General features: G+C 43.9%; 1 protein-coding gene across 26 annotated transcripts in view; it reads left to right on the top strand.

Annotated features, from left to right (window-relative positions):
• Positions 1-14,360: 14,360 nt before the first annotated feature.
• Positions 14,361-17,216, top strand: part of SSBP2 (single stranded DNA binding protein 2) — a gene marked incomplete at both ends in the record, with an annotated part of 158,031 nt that continues 155,175 nt past the window's right edge. For all 26 annotated transcript variants that reach the window (XM_079548989.1, XM_079548988.1, XM_079548979.1 and 23 more), the window contains one exon: positions 14,361-14,419. In XM_079548989.1, coding sequence (XP_079405115.1) covers positions 14,361-14,419 — 59 coding nt within the window. The remainder of the gene's footprint in view (positions 14,420-17,216) is intronic.

Raw genomic sequence — 17,216 nt, 5'->3', positions numbered from 1 at the left:
CAACTTTTTACATGGTCTGGTAGTGATAGGACAGGGGGGATGGCTTTAAACTAAAGAGGGAATACTTCGGTTAGATGTTGGGAAGAAATTCTTCAGAGAGCGCTGAGTCCCTGGCACAGCTGCCCAGAAAAGCTTTGGTTGCCCAAACCCTGCAGATGCTCAAGACAAGGTTGGATGGGATCCTGGGCAGCCTCAGCTGGGAGAGGGGACAGCCTGCCCACAGCAGAGAGGTTGGAATGGGGTGGGTTTTAATGTCCCTTCCAACCTATGCTTCTGTGATCCTATGACATCCTCCCTCCCTCAGAAGGCGCTTCCAGGACTCAGCCATAGCATCCCCAGCTCTCTGGTGCAGTCTCTGTCATTTGTGTTTATGTCCTTACACCTTCTAAGTGTTTTACCTCTCTAGCCTGCCAGGGCTGCCTTTTAGCCAGCCGATTTATGTTGTGTAGAGGTATGCAAGCATATGCATATGCATCAAGTACATAAATTCCATTACATCAGCATCTGGGCAATTTGATGCCCTGACAGGCAGTCAGGCTATACTGGCCTGCTCACACCCGCAGGCCAAAGCTGGCTCCAGGCCTGGCCCAGGCTGAGCGCAATGCATCCAGGCTTCTCCTGCCCTGCAGTGCTGCACTTGTTCGTATCTCATCTCACATGATGCTGCTCTAGTCGCAGCTGATCTGGAATAATTTTTCAATAAGACTTCATGAGGCAGTATCAAGTGCTTCCCTGAAATTCAAATATATTACATCTACTGCTCTCCCATCATCTGCTAATTTTGTAATTCCATCAAAAATGCAATCAGGTTTGTCTGGCGAGGCTTATTCTTTATAAACCCCATGATTCAATTTACCTGCCAGCGAAGGATGAAGGACCGAGTAAACCTTTGCAAGCTTAATCAAACTCATCCAAACCTCTGTATTCAACAGACTGATCTGGAAGTTTTGCAGGAAGGAGCTTGCTCTCAGCATTTGCCTCACTTTGTGGTTTCTAATGGGATGGAAATACTGGAATAAAAGGCTTTGGCACTACATTTTAGTACTACTTCATTGCTTGAAAATAGGGAAAAACACAGAAAATGTGTTTCTTTTAAAGTAGACTGACTGCTTCAGAATGAAAAGAAGGGTTCTGAAAAGTTGCTAGGTAATAGTTAAGGTCCAACTTTATCTTAATCACCTGTCTACACTTCTCTGGCTGAACTTGCCAGAAAACAAAAGTCCAGAGAAATAAAAACAGTGGCTAATTTGGGTGGGATAGAAGCACAGCATCAGATGAACTTTGAGACCAAGCTCAGTGTAATTCTTCCTGCTTCAGAGAAAAACACTTTAAATCTTCTTCTCTGAAGATTTATTATTTCATTTTCCTAGACTGCAGCTTTGAGAAACCTTATCCTTTCACTTGCCTTTCACCTTTGTTTGCATTTTTCTTATGGGCTTTGTTGCTGTTTCTGTTTTATATATATATATATATATATACAGATGAAAATATATATATGTGTATATATACACAGATGAAAAAAAGTAAAAAAAGAAAATCAGTCTCATTGATTAAATTGCTAAGTATCTCTTCCTTAAACACTGGCTAAATCACAGCTGCTTGGCACCTTAGCTTGCCACTACATCTGTCCACGGGGCAAAGTGCCGTGTTTGATCCACAATGGTTTATGACTGTTCCTTCCCCGCTTGCTGCTGTGTGTGATGAGATGGTCTCTTATTTGTGATCAATTCTTCAATGCCTTGGAGAGCCTTTGTATCTGCACCCAGACACGTAGACAGTCCTTCTTTGGAAAAACTGGGAAGTAATTGTATAATCATTTCTATGGTGACAAAGAGCGAGAACATAACTTCAAGACATTTAGAATAATAATGTGCCTAAGCAAGTGCATATTTTAAAATGTGTTGCTTGTGTACAAAAAGGTCCTAGGCAACTTCTGGCAGTCAGGAGAGACAGTCTACCATAAACGTCCTCACAGCAGGCAGCTACTCAGTCTGAAAATTAATTTCAAGAAACACGACTGACCACTGAGCAATTTTTTTTGCAGCAGCTTTTTGTGGAATCTTTTGTGGTAAACAATGCTGTTAGCTGCGGACACAGTGACTGGACTTCAAAATTAACAGCCAGGCCTATAGGCAAGAACAGAAACATTGCATGGCCCACAGTGTGCTGGAGCATTCTTTGTCAGGAGGTAAGCTTGCCCCTAAATGCCAACACCACATCCAACAACAAGGCACAAACAGGCAACGAGTACATGCAACACCAACTGTGTTTATCTGCTTGCTTCTGAAAACCGAACTCCTGAAATATTTCAGACAAAAGGCACTTGAAAAATGACCTCCCTCAGAAGATATGGATAGTTTGTTAGCAGTGAGCAAATGATTTGCTAACTTGAGTATGAATGCAAGACTTGCTTGGGAAATATATTTTTCTGAATTCAGATTCAAATTGCAAGGCACAAGCAAAGAAGTATTCAGGGAATGATTATTCTTAAAAGATTATTTTTAAAAGGATAGAAGAGACTGGATTAAATCTTGCCTTCTTTGAGTATCACAGATTGACTTTTCTCAGAAACTTTAACATATGAATAATATCAAGAAATATTTAAATATATATTTAGAAGACTTAGTGAATTGTAACAAATGTGCTGACTATTCCTATGTGTTTTGCTTTGTCCTGGTCATTTTCCACTCAAATCTCAACATATCTGGTTTCTAACATAATCAATGAACATACAACATATTTTAAACTTAAGCTTTTCATTATCTAAGATATCTTCTGCATTTCAGATAGCTTGGACAATGCCACTAAATTCATCAGATTCCCCTTGCACTCCCCATAAATTAACACAATGCTGTTGAGTTAGGTTTCATCCTCCTGCAGAGAAATATACAAATTCTTCCAAAAGACTGTTTACATTGACATCAGATAGGATGGAAAACAAATTACGACGCTTGTATTTGTACTAGGAGCCAGATACTGCCGTAATCATGGAAATCAGTGGCAATGCTCCTATTAGATGCTAGTTCTTACAAATTGAAATAGTTTATTAGGCCCCTACTGTTTTGAGTTCCATCTGTCCAAGTATTTATTGAATGAGAAGGGGATTGCTGAGCAATAGCTGCTGGAGAGAGACATGCGTGGCAGATTCACCGAAAGGGTTAAGGGAAAGATTCTCTTCAAAGTTTCCCTCACGTCTTTCCAAAACTTAGTGTTGTATCTCCTTCATTCTTAGCTGTAGTGCCCTGTTCTTCACCACGGCCCTTTCAGGTTCCATGATAACAGAGTTGCTACACCTGAATTTAAAATGCACAGTTTCCCTGGACATTACAAACATCTGTGGAGGTGAAAGGGAATTCATAAAAATAGTGGAAGAAAGTGAAAAAAAAATTTTTTTCTTAAAATTGATTTTAAAAATCAGTATGCAGGGAGGAAGATAAATATAATCTAAAAAGGGCTCTCCTTCTGCTTGTGTATTTCTTAGCTAGATTAATTTTTCATTGCCATTAACATTAAAGTTACCTTTCATTCTGACAGCTTTTTAAAAAAAAGGAATATTTTTGCCACTACTGAATACATTCAAACAGTAGTGTCAAATCCAGAACAATTTGCATGAGCAGCCACCAACTGATGATGGAAAATGGAGTATTTGGGAAATACGGTCAAGTGCCTACTCCAACTTCAACTTTGGGCAATGAGAAATCAGGGCTAAACTCTGCAAGGAATTGCAGTCTCACACAGATATGAACTGGGAGAAAGCTTGCACATGGGAACAAAAGGGCTTCCTGATTCCTTGGCATTCAGGACAATTACATTTATTTTTCTAGTGAAACGTGTTCTCCCCTTTCACATATGAGATTTTTTTTCTGTTCTAAGGTTAAGACACTACAAGAAATTTCAGTACATCACACAGAGAATTCCAAAAACTGAGTCTTCTCAAGGATAGATAAAATAAAGAAACACTTAAGAACCCTCAGTAAATGCCTCACCTATCTGGCGTGAGCTTGTAGAAATCAACAAGATGGAAAAGGCTCAGTATTGGGTTAACTAAAAATGGCATTAGGACAACCAGCTATGCAAGGAAATTACAACAGCCTCTTTCAGAAATCATTCTGGATAGGGCAGGCATGCCAGCCTCAGGACTGCCACAAGGGTTTTCTACTGGGCAAAGAGAGTAATAAGAAACTAAAAAACTTTTGGCATTTCAACTTTATTGAAAAAGGGTACAAAGGAACCACCTCTGGATATTGTAAAAATCACAAATAAATTCTTTACAGCTGCACAAGGGAAGATAACAATGAGAGCCCGATATTTCATTCCTAGCACAGTAAAAAATCCTATTATAGCCAATGCTGTTATGGGTGCACCAGCTGTATTCTGGGAATTCTATATAACTTCTGTCTATTGCTGAACCAAAACCCCTGAGGCCAGCTTGTGAGATTAAAAAGTCCTCCTCTTTCATATACATGCCACTCCACACCTCTGTTTGTTACCAATGTTTGGAATTAAGTAAGTTGTCTTAATCAGACATGATGCCCTTCCAGGCCAAGAAGGATCTCCACAAGAGCTCTTTTCCTACCCCACACTCTTCTACATTATTCACAATCTTATAAAAAATGCACCTCTTTATCTCTTACTAAAACTTATGGCATGGGATACAGTAGGCAGAAGCTGATGCAGTCTGAATTTCAGGATAGTGTAAACTCTGGAGGGAATAGTGTCCAGCTCTATTGGAAGAAAAGAGTGGTTTGTTGTTTTTTTGTTTTTTGTTTTTTGTTTTTTTTTTTTTTGTGTGTGTGTATACATATACATATATATATGTATATGTATATATACATATATATATGTATATATTTCTTCTTCTTCTATTTTTCTTTTTGAGAGAGAATTTAAAATAATTAGGAAAATTGAAAAAATTGGGGAAACTGAAGAAATTAAACCACCTCTGCTTCTTAAGCTTGCTTTTGAATCAGTAGAGGACTCTTGCTCCCACAAGTCAGTTAAACATCATGAAGATAAGCTGTAAATTTTGACACTGGGTATAAAAAAATAACAAAAAAGAGGTATTTTAAATAACTCAATTCACTTTAAATTTCAGACCTCTTAGCTGAATATCCTAGGAAGCCGAGATATTACCATGTCAGCCAGATCTGATGAGGAGACCTCAACAGGTGAAAAAGATTGGAGTCGCAGTTCCTAATGAAACCCCCCAGGGCATCTCTGTTCTCTTGTTCAGGACTTCACTTGTGACCTTCCCAGTACCAGCCGCTCAGGAAGGACTTGATTCTCCTCTCAGACCCACAGTGTCCTTCTGTCATTGGACAGAAGGACACCTGGGGGATTCAGGCACAATAACTCATCTGCCCACATGAGCAAATCTCACAAGAGTCAGTGGAATTCTTTAGTCCAGCACCCTAAATATCTCCACCAGATATGTAAAAGGTAACTCAAGAGAAGAGCAGAGAAGTAAACAGCAAAAGGTTTTATTCAAATGTGCTATTTATATCCAGAAAAGAAGAAAAGAGAAACCTTTTGGAGCTCTCTGTTCAGCCCAGACCCTTGATTTCTATTATGTCCCAACAGGCTCTCAGATCCCTTGGTGTGCAGAGAACATAAAGAGTTAAATTAATGCCTTTCTTACACGCCTATCAGTCCCTGGTGACCCTGGTTTGGGACTGTCCTCTCTCGTTCACCATGTTGGATTTCTAGTAGATGAGTTAAATGGTGAAGTGTATGAATAAATGTCCTTTAATCTACAAAAATGCAGTAAGTTAGACTTTGCAACTAGCTTCACATTTTTGTTCAACTTGCTTGAAAGCAAAGCCAGAATGGACTTAGAGGCAAACAGCAGCAGAAGGTGTGATACTCAGACACTGTCTGAGATGTGTCATTAAATGATGGAAGCCAGTGTCACATTTATTCTTGCTTTACAGACAGCATACGTGCAGATACATAACACATTTTCAAAACCATGCTACTATTTATTTCTAACAAAGTTCAATCACTTGTGCTTAATTGTTTTCTTTAAGCATTTAACGTTTTTCCTCTCTGAGAGGCCAAAGTGATCATTTCTATACCTCCCCTTGGCATGGCGATGGCACAACATTTCATAAGCCTGCAGGTTCATTTAATATTTGTTTCTTGGCTGAATAAGTAATCACAGATACATCAATGAATAGGATCTTTCCATCCTGAATATTCATGTGTTACTGTTCTCACTGAAGTCAATAAACAGGATTTTGAAAAACTAGGCTCTACTCTTGCTTTATAGTTCCTGGATTTCTACAAAGATGGCTTTAGGACAGGGACCCTGGAGAAGAAAATGATGAAGCAGAAGAGCAGAGAGGAAAGAGAAGAGAAAGGAGATGGAAAGCTTGTTCTTTCGATTAATATTAAACTGTCCATTTCCCAGCTGCAGCCTCATGAAAGGAGACTTCTTGGTGATTACCTACTAATTCAAACCTTACAAACCCACCTCAGAACACACAAAGACAAGGTAAAAAAGGATTTTTTTATTGCAGTTTAATGAAATATGATCCACAACAGAGCTTGAAGAATTCACTAAGCTTTTGAACACATCTGCAGACTGGTATCAATTTCTTTTTTTATTTCTGCCTTACCAGCTGAACAATATATGATGAACAATATCGTGTGTGTGTGTGTGTAAACATGAGTGGCTTTTATAAATGGAAATGCCAAAGAATATAAGAATAGTCTGGCTTCTATAAAAGGCTCTGTCTCACAAAAAAACAACAACAACAACAACAAAAAAAAAAAACAACCAAAAACCAACCAACCAAACAAAAAAAAAACAACAAAAATCTGCTGCACAAAACCAAAGCAAACGTCTAAAATGATTTTCATGTGTTAACATTACAGAGCATAGTTGCCTTTTACCTGGTTACCTATTCAAAATATTCAACTGAAGATGAACCAAAAGTGCACATTATCCTCACAATCCCTCTGTTCTTTTATCACAGAAGGTATTGAGAGTTAAATGGTTTCCCCTTCCAAGCTAGTGCATCCTCAGTGCTCTGGCATTGTCCATACCCCATTATAACCATGTTTTACCATTCTGTACCTAGAGATCAGAATGAATAGGTTGTAATTTGGTTCCTCTGGTGCAATTGTGCTTGTAAAGCACAGTTGTAACAGGGCATCAGTTTGTCATTACTCTTCATATCTCTCAATTACCTATGAAAAGCTGAAAACATAACAAAGTGACTTTTACAGTGCATTTTACCTGAAACTTGCAAGCCAAAAAAGTTCCATGTACTTTTAGTTTAATGAGTACAGAGAGCTAAACAACATCTCTTTTTCATGATTCGATACACTAGTGAGTAGTGATCAATTTTTCTTGTGATTTTGCTGGATTTTTATGTACATTCTGTGGATTATATTCCCCAAATGCTGTTGTTCAGTTCTGAATCTATGATCTCTTGGAAGGTGAAGAGAAACAAAACATATATAAATATGAACGTATGAATAACGTGTGGTTTTCTTTCTTACTTTTAACAGCGTTGTTGGGCAGCTGTTAAACAATCAGTCAGATCTGATGTAACTTTGACTTGGTGTGTGCCACTGTTTTCAATCATCATAAGCTTCTTCTTGGGCCGCAGATCCAAAAGGGGGTGAAATTTTAGCTGTTTTCAGTGTATCCATTTCTAACTGGACATGAATATTTCATAAAAAGTAAAAGAAGAAAATGCTCAAATGTTGGTGTGGAAAGCAAATGAAATAATACTCAGCTATTGGAGTCCTCTTGCACATCTCATACTTAGTGAAAAGAAGAGAAAGACTGCAGACAATGACTATTTCCTATGATTTTTGAGATCCAAAGAAATTACCTCCTCCAAATTTTAAGCCCATATCACAGTCCGAAGTGATTTCCATCTTTCTTGGGATGTACACATTTAAAAAAAGCAGCAAACCATAAACATTCCATAAAACTCATGTATGATGTGCATTGGCTAATATGGCACACCTCTGGGATGACAGTGAATTCACTGTTGGATGCCCAGTAAATACATGGAAAAATAAAATGAACCATTTATTCATGAATGAGCATCTAATGAAAAGAGATATTTTGACAACACATCACCTATATTTGTTTTATAAAACTGAGTAAAGGTTTGGCCAACGCTGTCACAGTGTGATAGTTTGGGCCATTTATTTCTCCAGATCTCCACTTTGCTACTGCTTACTTTGGAATATATATATATATTTTAATGAACTGCAGTTAATAAATACAAAAACCTGAGAGTTCTGGAGAGGTTACTTGTCCTAGTCATGATTAATTGCTGGCTAAAGCCAAACGCTTTTCTGCTGATACACTTGTGCAACTCCCAGCTTACAGCCTCATTGATACAGGCTAACAACATTGCATTTTGATTCATCCTGAAGCCCAAAGTAAGAAACACATAAAATGAGCCTGTCGAAGCCAATAGCAGCGCATATGTCAAACCAGCTCTGGAATTTTCAGCAATTCCATACTGGGTTCATCCTTTTTTTGTAACATTCTACTGAGTGTAGAGACCCTCAAAATAAATGCAATTCTGATTTTGCTAAAAGCAGTTTTGATTCTCCTAATGCCATTTCTGGCTTTGTTGTAGTTGTTATTGTTGTTGTTTGTTGGTTTTATGTGCTTATTGTTTTTTTTAACATAGCACTAAGTCCTAGAAGTGGGAGCCAAGGCACTGTAGCAGTAAAGTCCTTATGAATCCTTGCACCCACATCACACAGAAATGGATCTGTCCATGTGGAGCACTGTGTAGGGCCCAGTCTCAAAATGGCCTTACATTTACCCAATGAAGGACCTGCATCCTCCAGATTTCATTCTGTTTTCTTCTGGTTTTGGGCCCAGGCAGCACATAAGCTCATATTCCTGATGTGGCACATCACTGAACCATCAAAGATGTCTTTCAGCTGTCCTTCAAATGGTTAGTAACTAAGATTACACACTATTTCTTTACAAACTGGCTTGTTTGATAATATGTAGTTTCAGTCTGACCGATTAAAACAACCAGTTTCAGCCATATCATTGAAAGAAATGAGGGCAATCCCACATGCTGTATGTGCTTACATGTAATACAGTCATCATTTTAAGACATTACTAAGTAACAATCACATTTAGCAGCCAAAAAAGTAGTAATTCAGTTAAGTGAAAATATGTTGCCAAGGAGAAAAGAGAGACCATAACTAAGCAGCTCTGCATGACAGCCATTGAGAGTTCAAGCCTTCACCAACATCAGACAACATCATGCACCTGCGTGTGAGAGTGAGCAGGAGACGTTGGGAAAGCCCCACATGTGGAAACAACATCAGGGAGATGGGAAACCACATAAGACATCAGAGAATGCAAGAGAAAGGGCTGATACGGAGGGAAACAGTACTTACAAATCATGCCTTTTTCTACTGTATGAGCTCAGATTGTATGTCACAGAGCCCTTTGCAGGTAATTCCTGGTACTCTGAATTGCACTTGCACACAAACTGGAAAGTAATGTACTTATTTACACCTGTGAGCAACCATATCATTGTCACTAAGGGCAATAAGCTAATGACAACTTCATTTTTGCCAAGTTTTATTTATAAGCTAAATGCACTCAGATTGTACCTGGCCCTTTCAAGGGTGAACCATGTAGCAGGAGGCTGGAAGGAATTTTTGATTCCTCTCCAAAGACAGAAAGAAACTGTGGTTCCCTGGGGAAAAAAAAAAAAAAAAAAAAAAAAAGAGCAAGGAGGAGGCAGGGCCATAACATAGGTTTCATGGGAGAATGAGAGTGAGCAAGCAACTACAGCCTGTGTTACAGGAGTAATCGTAGCAGCCAGCAAATTCTTCCAGCTGCTTTCAGTGTACAGCACTGCCTCTCCTCATCCCACGGCTCTTTGCTGCAAGCTGCCCCAGCTTTCTTCAGTGAGCTGCTCTGTGTCTCCTAGGACAAGTGTCCTTTAACATGAAAGAATTCCAGCAACTAAACTGTGCAGAGCAGGATTAACTCTCAGTGGCAGTGGAGACTCCTTCTAGCAGAAGGGCTGAAACACCTGTAAATGGCATCATGGATACAAAGAGAGCCCTTGCTGGAAGGAGACCTGGGTGACAAATAGGTTATTAAAGAGCCATTCATGAGCATTCTCTTTATATTGTTCTTCCCGCTGCTGAGCCATAATTACTTTTATTTCCTTTTATTCCCTCCCAACTGGAAGATAGGGAAAAACAAAGCTTTTGTTTAATACTTCTGAACCAGGCATTCCAGCTGTCTTCATTCTCTAATAAAGATCTAGGACTCACCTCACTCACCTGAGCAATTCTTACCCAACTGTATGGCACAAGAACGAAAGACTGCATAATGAGGTCCATAGTCAGAAACTCCATACAAAGATAAGACATCCCACAGAAGGAAGAAGGATTCTTGGGAACAGCTTCAAAGCTGCCTCGGTCACATATCTGTTGAAAAAGACCAAACAAAAGCTTCTCTTTCCCATGATATCTTGTCCAAAAAATCTTTCCAGCTACACACAGCAATAACTATATATAACTACAATTAAAAGACGGGAGCAGCATTTACTGGCTTAATTTCCTGAATAGGCCTTTGTTAAAAGCTGTCTGAAAGCTGCCAGTTAGATTGATGATTTTGAAAATCAACAGAATGGGCAGAACTGTATATTAATTGCATATATTACTGCAAGTATATGAGGAAAATCATGATTCTGTAATACAAGTTACATTGTTTAAGTAAGTCTTATACAGCCACAGGAGTAATGTTTCACTGCAGACATTCTCAATGTTAATCCATAATGTAACTAGCTGCAGCAAGAGAGAGGAACAAAAACCCACACCAACAGTTTGTAGCTATCCCATATCTCCGACAGGGTGATATAACATAGCATATGTTTTAAAATGATAAAGACTTCCAAGAATAAGATGCAGTTTCCAGAGAAATATTCATACACGCCCAAACAAAAGCAAAATCTTGTAATAATTGAATAATTGCAGCATTCTGTACCTAAGCAGTCCAAGAAAAATCCAGCCCAAACCAGCCCTTTTCAGTGGCTTAGCTGGTCAACACTCTTACACACAAAGCCCAGTGCTCTTCCATAAAACCTAAGAATTAATCAGCATTATGTAAGAGATTTTTATAACACTCTAAAAATACATTGTGAATTCCTTTCCAGTGTTGGACTGAGAAGCTTTAAAGTACAGCCACCCCTTCATCCCCCTTTTAAACAAACACTGGATCTTCCTTTCTGATATCAGAAACTTAAATTTGTTTCAGTATATGTGTCTCAAATCTCATTAATTACAATATTGGCCTCATGAGATACAACTGCTGCTATTAAGTGTCGTGTTTGTGCTTGAAATGATCTGAGCGTGGGCGCAGATACAGATACTACATGTGCAGAAAGACTTTCAAACAGGACAAATGGTACATAAGACTTCACAAGACCGCAGGATGTTTTTGTGTTACTGTACCTGTTCGCTTGGCAACTCTTGTATCCACAGGATAGCGCTTTGTTTGAGTTGTTCCAAAGGATACTATACTCCCATAGAATTTCTGCAGAGGCAGTTGTAATGTCAGCTTGCAGAACAGCAAAGTCCTATGATCAAACTCTGGGGTGCCCTCTGTTTTTCATACACATAATAAATGAATAAATACTGGCATTATGTCTGTATCTCACTGAAGGATCTCTAAGCAAAATTACAAAGTCATCACCCGAATGCTAATGGTCGTCCAGGGTCATACCTGTACAGAGAAGGAGTTCTAACACTGCCCCTGGAAGCAGACTCACCCTGCTCAATTCTGGATATCCAACGCTGCCCTCTAGAAGTTCACCCTGCTCCAATTTGCCCACCAACCATCATTTGATCTGGGAACATCCAAGGCATCTGCAGTCCTTCAGAACCAAATAAATCATAAGAATGCAAATGAAAAATGGGAACAAAGCATTTTCAGCTGTGAAAATCTTCTCATGGATGGAATGCATATCCAAAGGACACTGAGCAATCTCATTTTATTTTTAGGAAACACCTCAACGTAGTTCTTTTCCACATAGCAACTTTTCCCCCTGCAAGAGTGACACACCACTGACATAGCCATCTTCTCAAAATAGCCCCCCGCCATTCAAGCCACAAACAAATCAATCAAAACTATTGAGGCAAGCCAGAGATTTTGCAGAAAATAAATAAAGAGGGAAAAGAGGAAGACACAGAGAAGAGCCAGGAACCACTTCACTGCTGTTACCAGCTCCATGTGAGAGCTGTGCTGATACCACGGCAGTACGAAGCCTTGGACAGGAGATAGCCAACGTCTCTGATGGGACAGCAACGGCTGCTCCACATGGGTAAGCAAACGTTCAGATGAAAATTGTACTCAGGACTGCGGCATCTGAACCAAAATAAGTGTTACCTATCTTGTGTGCATTTGCCTGAGCGTGTCCATGTTCACTATTTTCCTCCCTCAGACTACCGTTATTTTTTGTATTTTACCCACAACTCAGGTTCTTCTTTGTTCTCTGCTCTGATTCTTTCTCTGCCTTTCTTTCTTTGTGCCATTTTCCGCTCCCTGTATTCACACTGAATACAATCAGTCACATGGCTAGCCTTCATGTGAACTCCATGCTACAAGACATGTAAGTATTATTGGGTATGAATGCAGGAAAAACGCATCCTTTTGGTTGGCTCTTCATTTACATGCCATTCTCAGATTCTCTCTCCACAGTCCTTTCCCTTTTTCATCACCCACATTCACTGTGCATTGTTCTTGTGCTTTGCTTCCTTTTTCTCTTCTCCCCCATGGCCATTTACACCTCCTTCTCTTCCTGTGTCGGCCTCCCTCACCCTTCCCACCTCTCCCTTAATGCTCATTCTCTCCAGTTGCCCGCTTCCTTCCTATTCCCACCAGAGCTCTGTGGACAGTTCTTCCCCCACTGCAGGTGGTGTGACCTGGACGTGGGCAGGAGTGGTGGCGGTGCAGAGGCCTGGGCTGATGCTGGCACCATCCAGCAGACCCACCTCTATCACTCCATCCCACCGACCTGCATGAAAAACATCGCGGGGCAAAAGCCCGGGGCCAGCAGACAACTTTGGCATACAGTGGCCTTTGTTGCAGCTCGCATTAATCTGGTGATTTACTGCAGTGAGTTGCAAAAGCACAAATCCCACCCCACTGGAGTCAACAGTGGGGAACGGTCTGCGTGCAGCCACCGGCCGTGCAGGACTCCTTGGCGTTCTGCTCCTTCCTGTTGTCTCTACTGCTCCATCGCTAATTTGTTCCAGTCGCTCGTTAATGCTCTCCTAATCCCCCCCAAAACAATTTCACCTCCCCAACCATTTCCTTTGCTCTTGCAGCTCAGGATCCAGAGGACGCTTTGCTGCGGCTCTCACAATGATAAACAGATGCCGGCGGTCCGTGCCGCGAACAACTTCCCGCCCCAGGTGTTGTCTGGTGGTTTGGCACGGCGGGGCCTGGCCGGAGAGCGCTGGGAGCGCCGGGGACGGCGCACCGAGAGCCTTCGGGCGGCACGACGGGGTGGGTTCGGGTCAGCTGTGTGTTAGTAGAGGTGAGCGGGTACCAAAGGATGGCAGATGTGGGGCCGTACTTCAGGAGAGCGGGGCGCGGAACGAGAGCAGAGCGCTGCGTGACCCCGGCTCTCTGCCACCACGTCTCTGTGCACAGCCTTCAAACCGCCCAGCGCAGTTCCTCGATTTCCCTCACACCACCGCGCGTTCCCCTCCGTCTCCCCAAGGACAGGTTTCTCCTCAGGAGGCGCTCCCTGCCGCCCCACGGCCCCCCGCCGCCCACGGCCGCGTTGCGGGGCTGCGCGCCCGACCTCGGCACCCCGGCACTGCGAGGGGCGGCCGGGCCCGGCGGAGGGCAGCGCCCGAGCCCCTCGGCGCGGCGGGGCGTCGTGGCTGGGGGCGACCCGGCTCCGCGGCCGCGGGCAGGCTCCGTGCAGGGAGCGGCCCGGCCGCCGGCTGCAGTCCGCTCCGCGTTTTGCCGCTCGCCGCCGCGCTCCCCCCTCGGCGGCAGCGGCGGCGGGCGGGTGGCGGGCGCTCGGAACAGCCAGTTGTTTAAAATCCTTCTAGAACCGTTTCTAATTCCCCCTTGCGCCGGGGAAGGGAGAGCGCGAGCGGGGAGGGGGGAGGAGGAGGAGGGAGGAGAAGGGGACGGGGGGAGCGGCGGGGGGGGAGGAGGGAGCAGCCCGCCCGGCTCCCGCCTGCCCGTCACGGAGCGGGGGGGCGTGGCTTCGGGCCCGGCCGGCCAATGGGCTGTGTGTGTGGCGGCATCGCCATGGCGACGGGGCTGTACCCGGGGAGGCTGTGATGGGTTGACAGGTGCGTGACAGTCGGAGCTCTCCGCAGGCATGTACGGCAAAGGCAAGAGCAACAGCAGCGTCCCGTCCGACAGCCAGGCCCGAGAGAAGTGAGTACGGCCCCGCCGCCGTCCCCAGCCCCGCGCCCAACAACTTTTCGCCGGGGGCGGCCGCGCTCGGGCCGCGTGGCCGCGCGGCGCCGGGGAGCGGTCGGAGTGGGACCCGCGCTGCCCCGCGGGGGGTGCGGCGCCCCGGGCGCCGCTCGGCGGGGCCGGAGCCGGGAGCGGGCGGCGCGGCGCGGGGACGAGTTGGGAACAAAGCGCGGCGGCCGCGGGGCGCGGAGCTCTGGCGGCGCCCGGCTCCCAACTTCGGGCCGGGACCGCGTCGCGCCGGGCCGGGAGCGCCGCGCCGCCGAGCCCTGGGGAGGCGCGCACCGAGCCGCCTCGAAAGTTTTCGCGTTGCGGCGGTCTCGCCGAGCCCGGGCCGCACGGCCCCTCCGTAGCCGCGGGGACGGCGGGACACGGCGCGGCCGAGCAACTGGTGGCTGCCGGCGGTGTGCGGGCGGAGCGCTCCGGCGGCGACTGCGGGCGGCGCGGTGCGGAGCAGCCGTTCTCCGCCGGGGAGTTGCGGAGCGCCCCGCGGGCGCTGGTCGGGGTACCGCGGGGGCGGCGCACGCCGCGCGGCGGGGCAGAGCCGCGGCGCTCCGCTCCGAGACCGGCGTGGGAAGTTCGCGGCGCCTTCGGTCCCTCCGTTCCTTCTGCGGCCGGTCTGTCTTCCGTGTTCCAGCCATCGTAACGTCGCGTGCGGTGCTGAAAGGCGCGCTACTTTTCCAGGCAGGGCTGCCGAGCCGCCGTATTGCTGAGAAGTATCTGCCCTGCTCGGCAAAGTTGCGGGGTCCTGCTAGATGGTGCTGTTCGATTTGCGGACGCCGGCTCCCTCACGGCGCTGGGTGCGCGCGGACGGGATGCGCGCTGCGGAGCCGGGATGGGCTGCTGCCAGGGCACGGGCACGGCCGGGCCGGGAGCGGTGGGGGGCAGCGGCGTAGCGACGGGCTCAGCCAGCAACTTAGACGTGCCCCTTCATCTCCCAGGCTTCCTCTAAGGATTCTTTTCCCCCGACGAACGCCGTTACCCTCCAGATTTATTCCTTCTTTCCCATCCTTTGAACTTATCCCTAGCAGAGCAGATTCCGTCGTTGCGGTCCTCATACTTTTCTTGGGCAGTTGCGTTATTTTTCCTTGTGAAGCTGTTCCACGGTTGTGCAGTGCTACTCCCGAGATGATGCACGAGTTCTTGCTCTGCGCTGAAAAGTTACCGTCAGATTAAAGGTCTCTGTGAGAACACAGCCCTGACTTCTGCATAGGGTCTGGTCTGTTTGGAAATTGGAGAAAACATGCATGTCTGAGGCATTAGGCAGTCACTTAGTCAAGAAGAACGAGATTATAACTGTGTTTAATTTGAATTTTCAAAGTTCTTAGATCCAAACATGCAACTTTTAGTTTTGTCTCCTTGAGGTTTAAGTAGCCAAATTGAGCAGCCAGTGGCTGATCTGAATGCACTTGCAATGACTGAGTAAGCGCAATGGGGTTTGTGTGTGCAGAACACACGTGTTCCTTGTGAGGACATGTGAGCATGTGAAGAGGTTCCTGAGGAGCGTTTTACCATTGTGGAAGCTGTGTGTGTTGTTCACATTTTATTTCAGTCAAAGATGTGATATATTGTATATTTTACAGACTGATTCAGCACCAAATATGTTTTTAATGTGGTATCTCGCTGTGTGCCGCCTTTAATATTTATCTTGTTTGAGGTTATGTCATCTCTATTAAATAAAGTGAACAAGTTTTGCAAGTCATTTTTACAGTACCCCCTGGCAAATTATCAGTTCCAAAGCAATGTTCATTCTATGGTCTTTCTCTTTGCCCCTCCCACCCGACTTTTGGGGTAAATTACCTCTATTATATTGCTTAACAACAAATGTGAAGTTTGGATAGTCATTCCCAGAGAAATAATACCAGGTTCTCTATCTGAGATGTACAGTGCTGCTCGAAAAGTAAAGGCATGATGCCTGTAAAGAGCAGAGAAGATGAACTAAGAAAGCGTGCTTTTTCTCCCATTTCTCCCATTCTGGAGCAGCTGTGATTTGGTTTGGGTCTGGGCTACCCCTACCACATGGTGGGCATGACAGCTGTGTTCCAGCATCACCTCTTCCACTGTCCAGACTTGGCCAGGGACAGACAAGTCTTCATGTAAGCTGTGGGAGAAAAAAGGCTAAATTTCTTCATAGCATTCTTTGTTACCTCTTTGTGGCAAATGCGTTTTTCCTATTCTGTAAAATTGGATTAATTCAGATTTAAGGAACTTGGACTCCCTGTCGTTTAACTGAATGGCTCAAGTTTCTAAACTTCTGGTCTTGGAGAAAGAAGGGTAGGACCACACGGCTTTGTGTGTCTTGTCATGCATCCTTTCCAACAGCACTTCCACAGGGATTTGGAAATAGAGCTATTCACCTATAAATAATGCTTAAAGTTAGAAAGTACAAATAGAAAAAACAACAACAACAAAACTTATGCCATAAGCAAACTGAAATTCTGAAAGAATTAATGGTTTCATGTTGCTCTGGTCTTTCACTCTTTCACTGGTCCTCCAACTTTTTCTCTTTTTTTCTCTTTTTTTTTCTCTTTTTTTTTCTCTTTTTTTTCTCTTTTTTTTCTCTTTTTTTTTTCTCTTTTTTTTCTCTTTTCTCTTTTTTTTCTCTTTTTTTTCTCTTTTTTTTCTCTTTTTTTTCTCTTTTTTTCTCTTTTTTTCCTCTTTTTTTCTCTTTATTTTTCTCTTTATTTTTCTCTTTTTTTCTCTTTATTTTTCCTTTTTTTCCTTTTTTTCCTTTTTTTCCTTTTTTTCCTTTTTTCTT

Source organism: Tetrao urogallus, assembly GCF_951394365.1.
Source record: "Tetrao urogallus genome assembly, chromosome: Z".
NCBI lineage: Eukaryota > Metazoa > Chordata > Aves > Galliformes > Phasianidae > Tetrao > Tetrao urogallus.
Note: the sequence above shows the minus strand (reverse complement) of the source record. Positions and strands in the feature narration are given on the sequence as shown.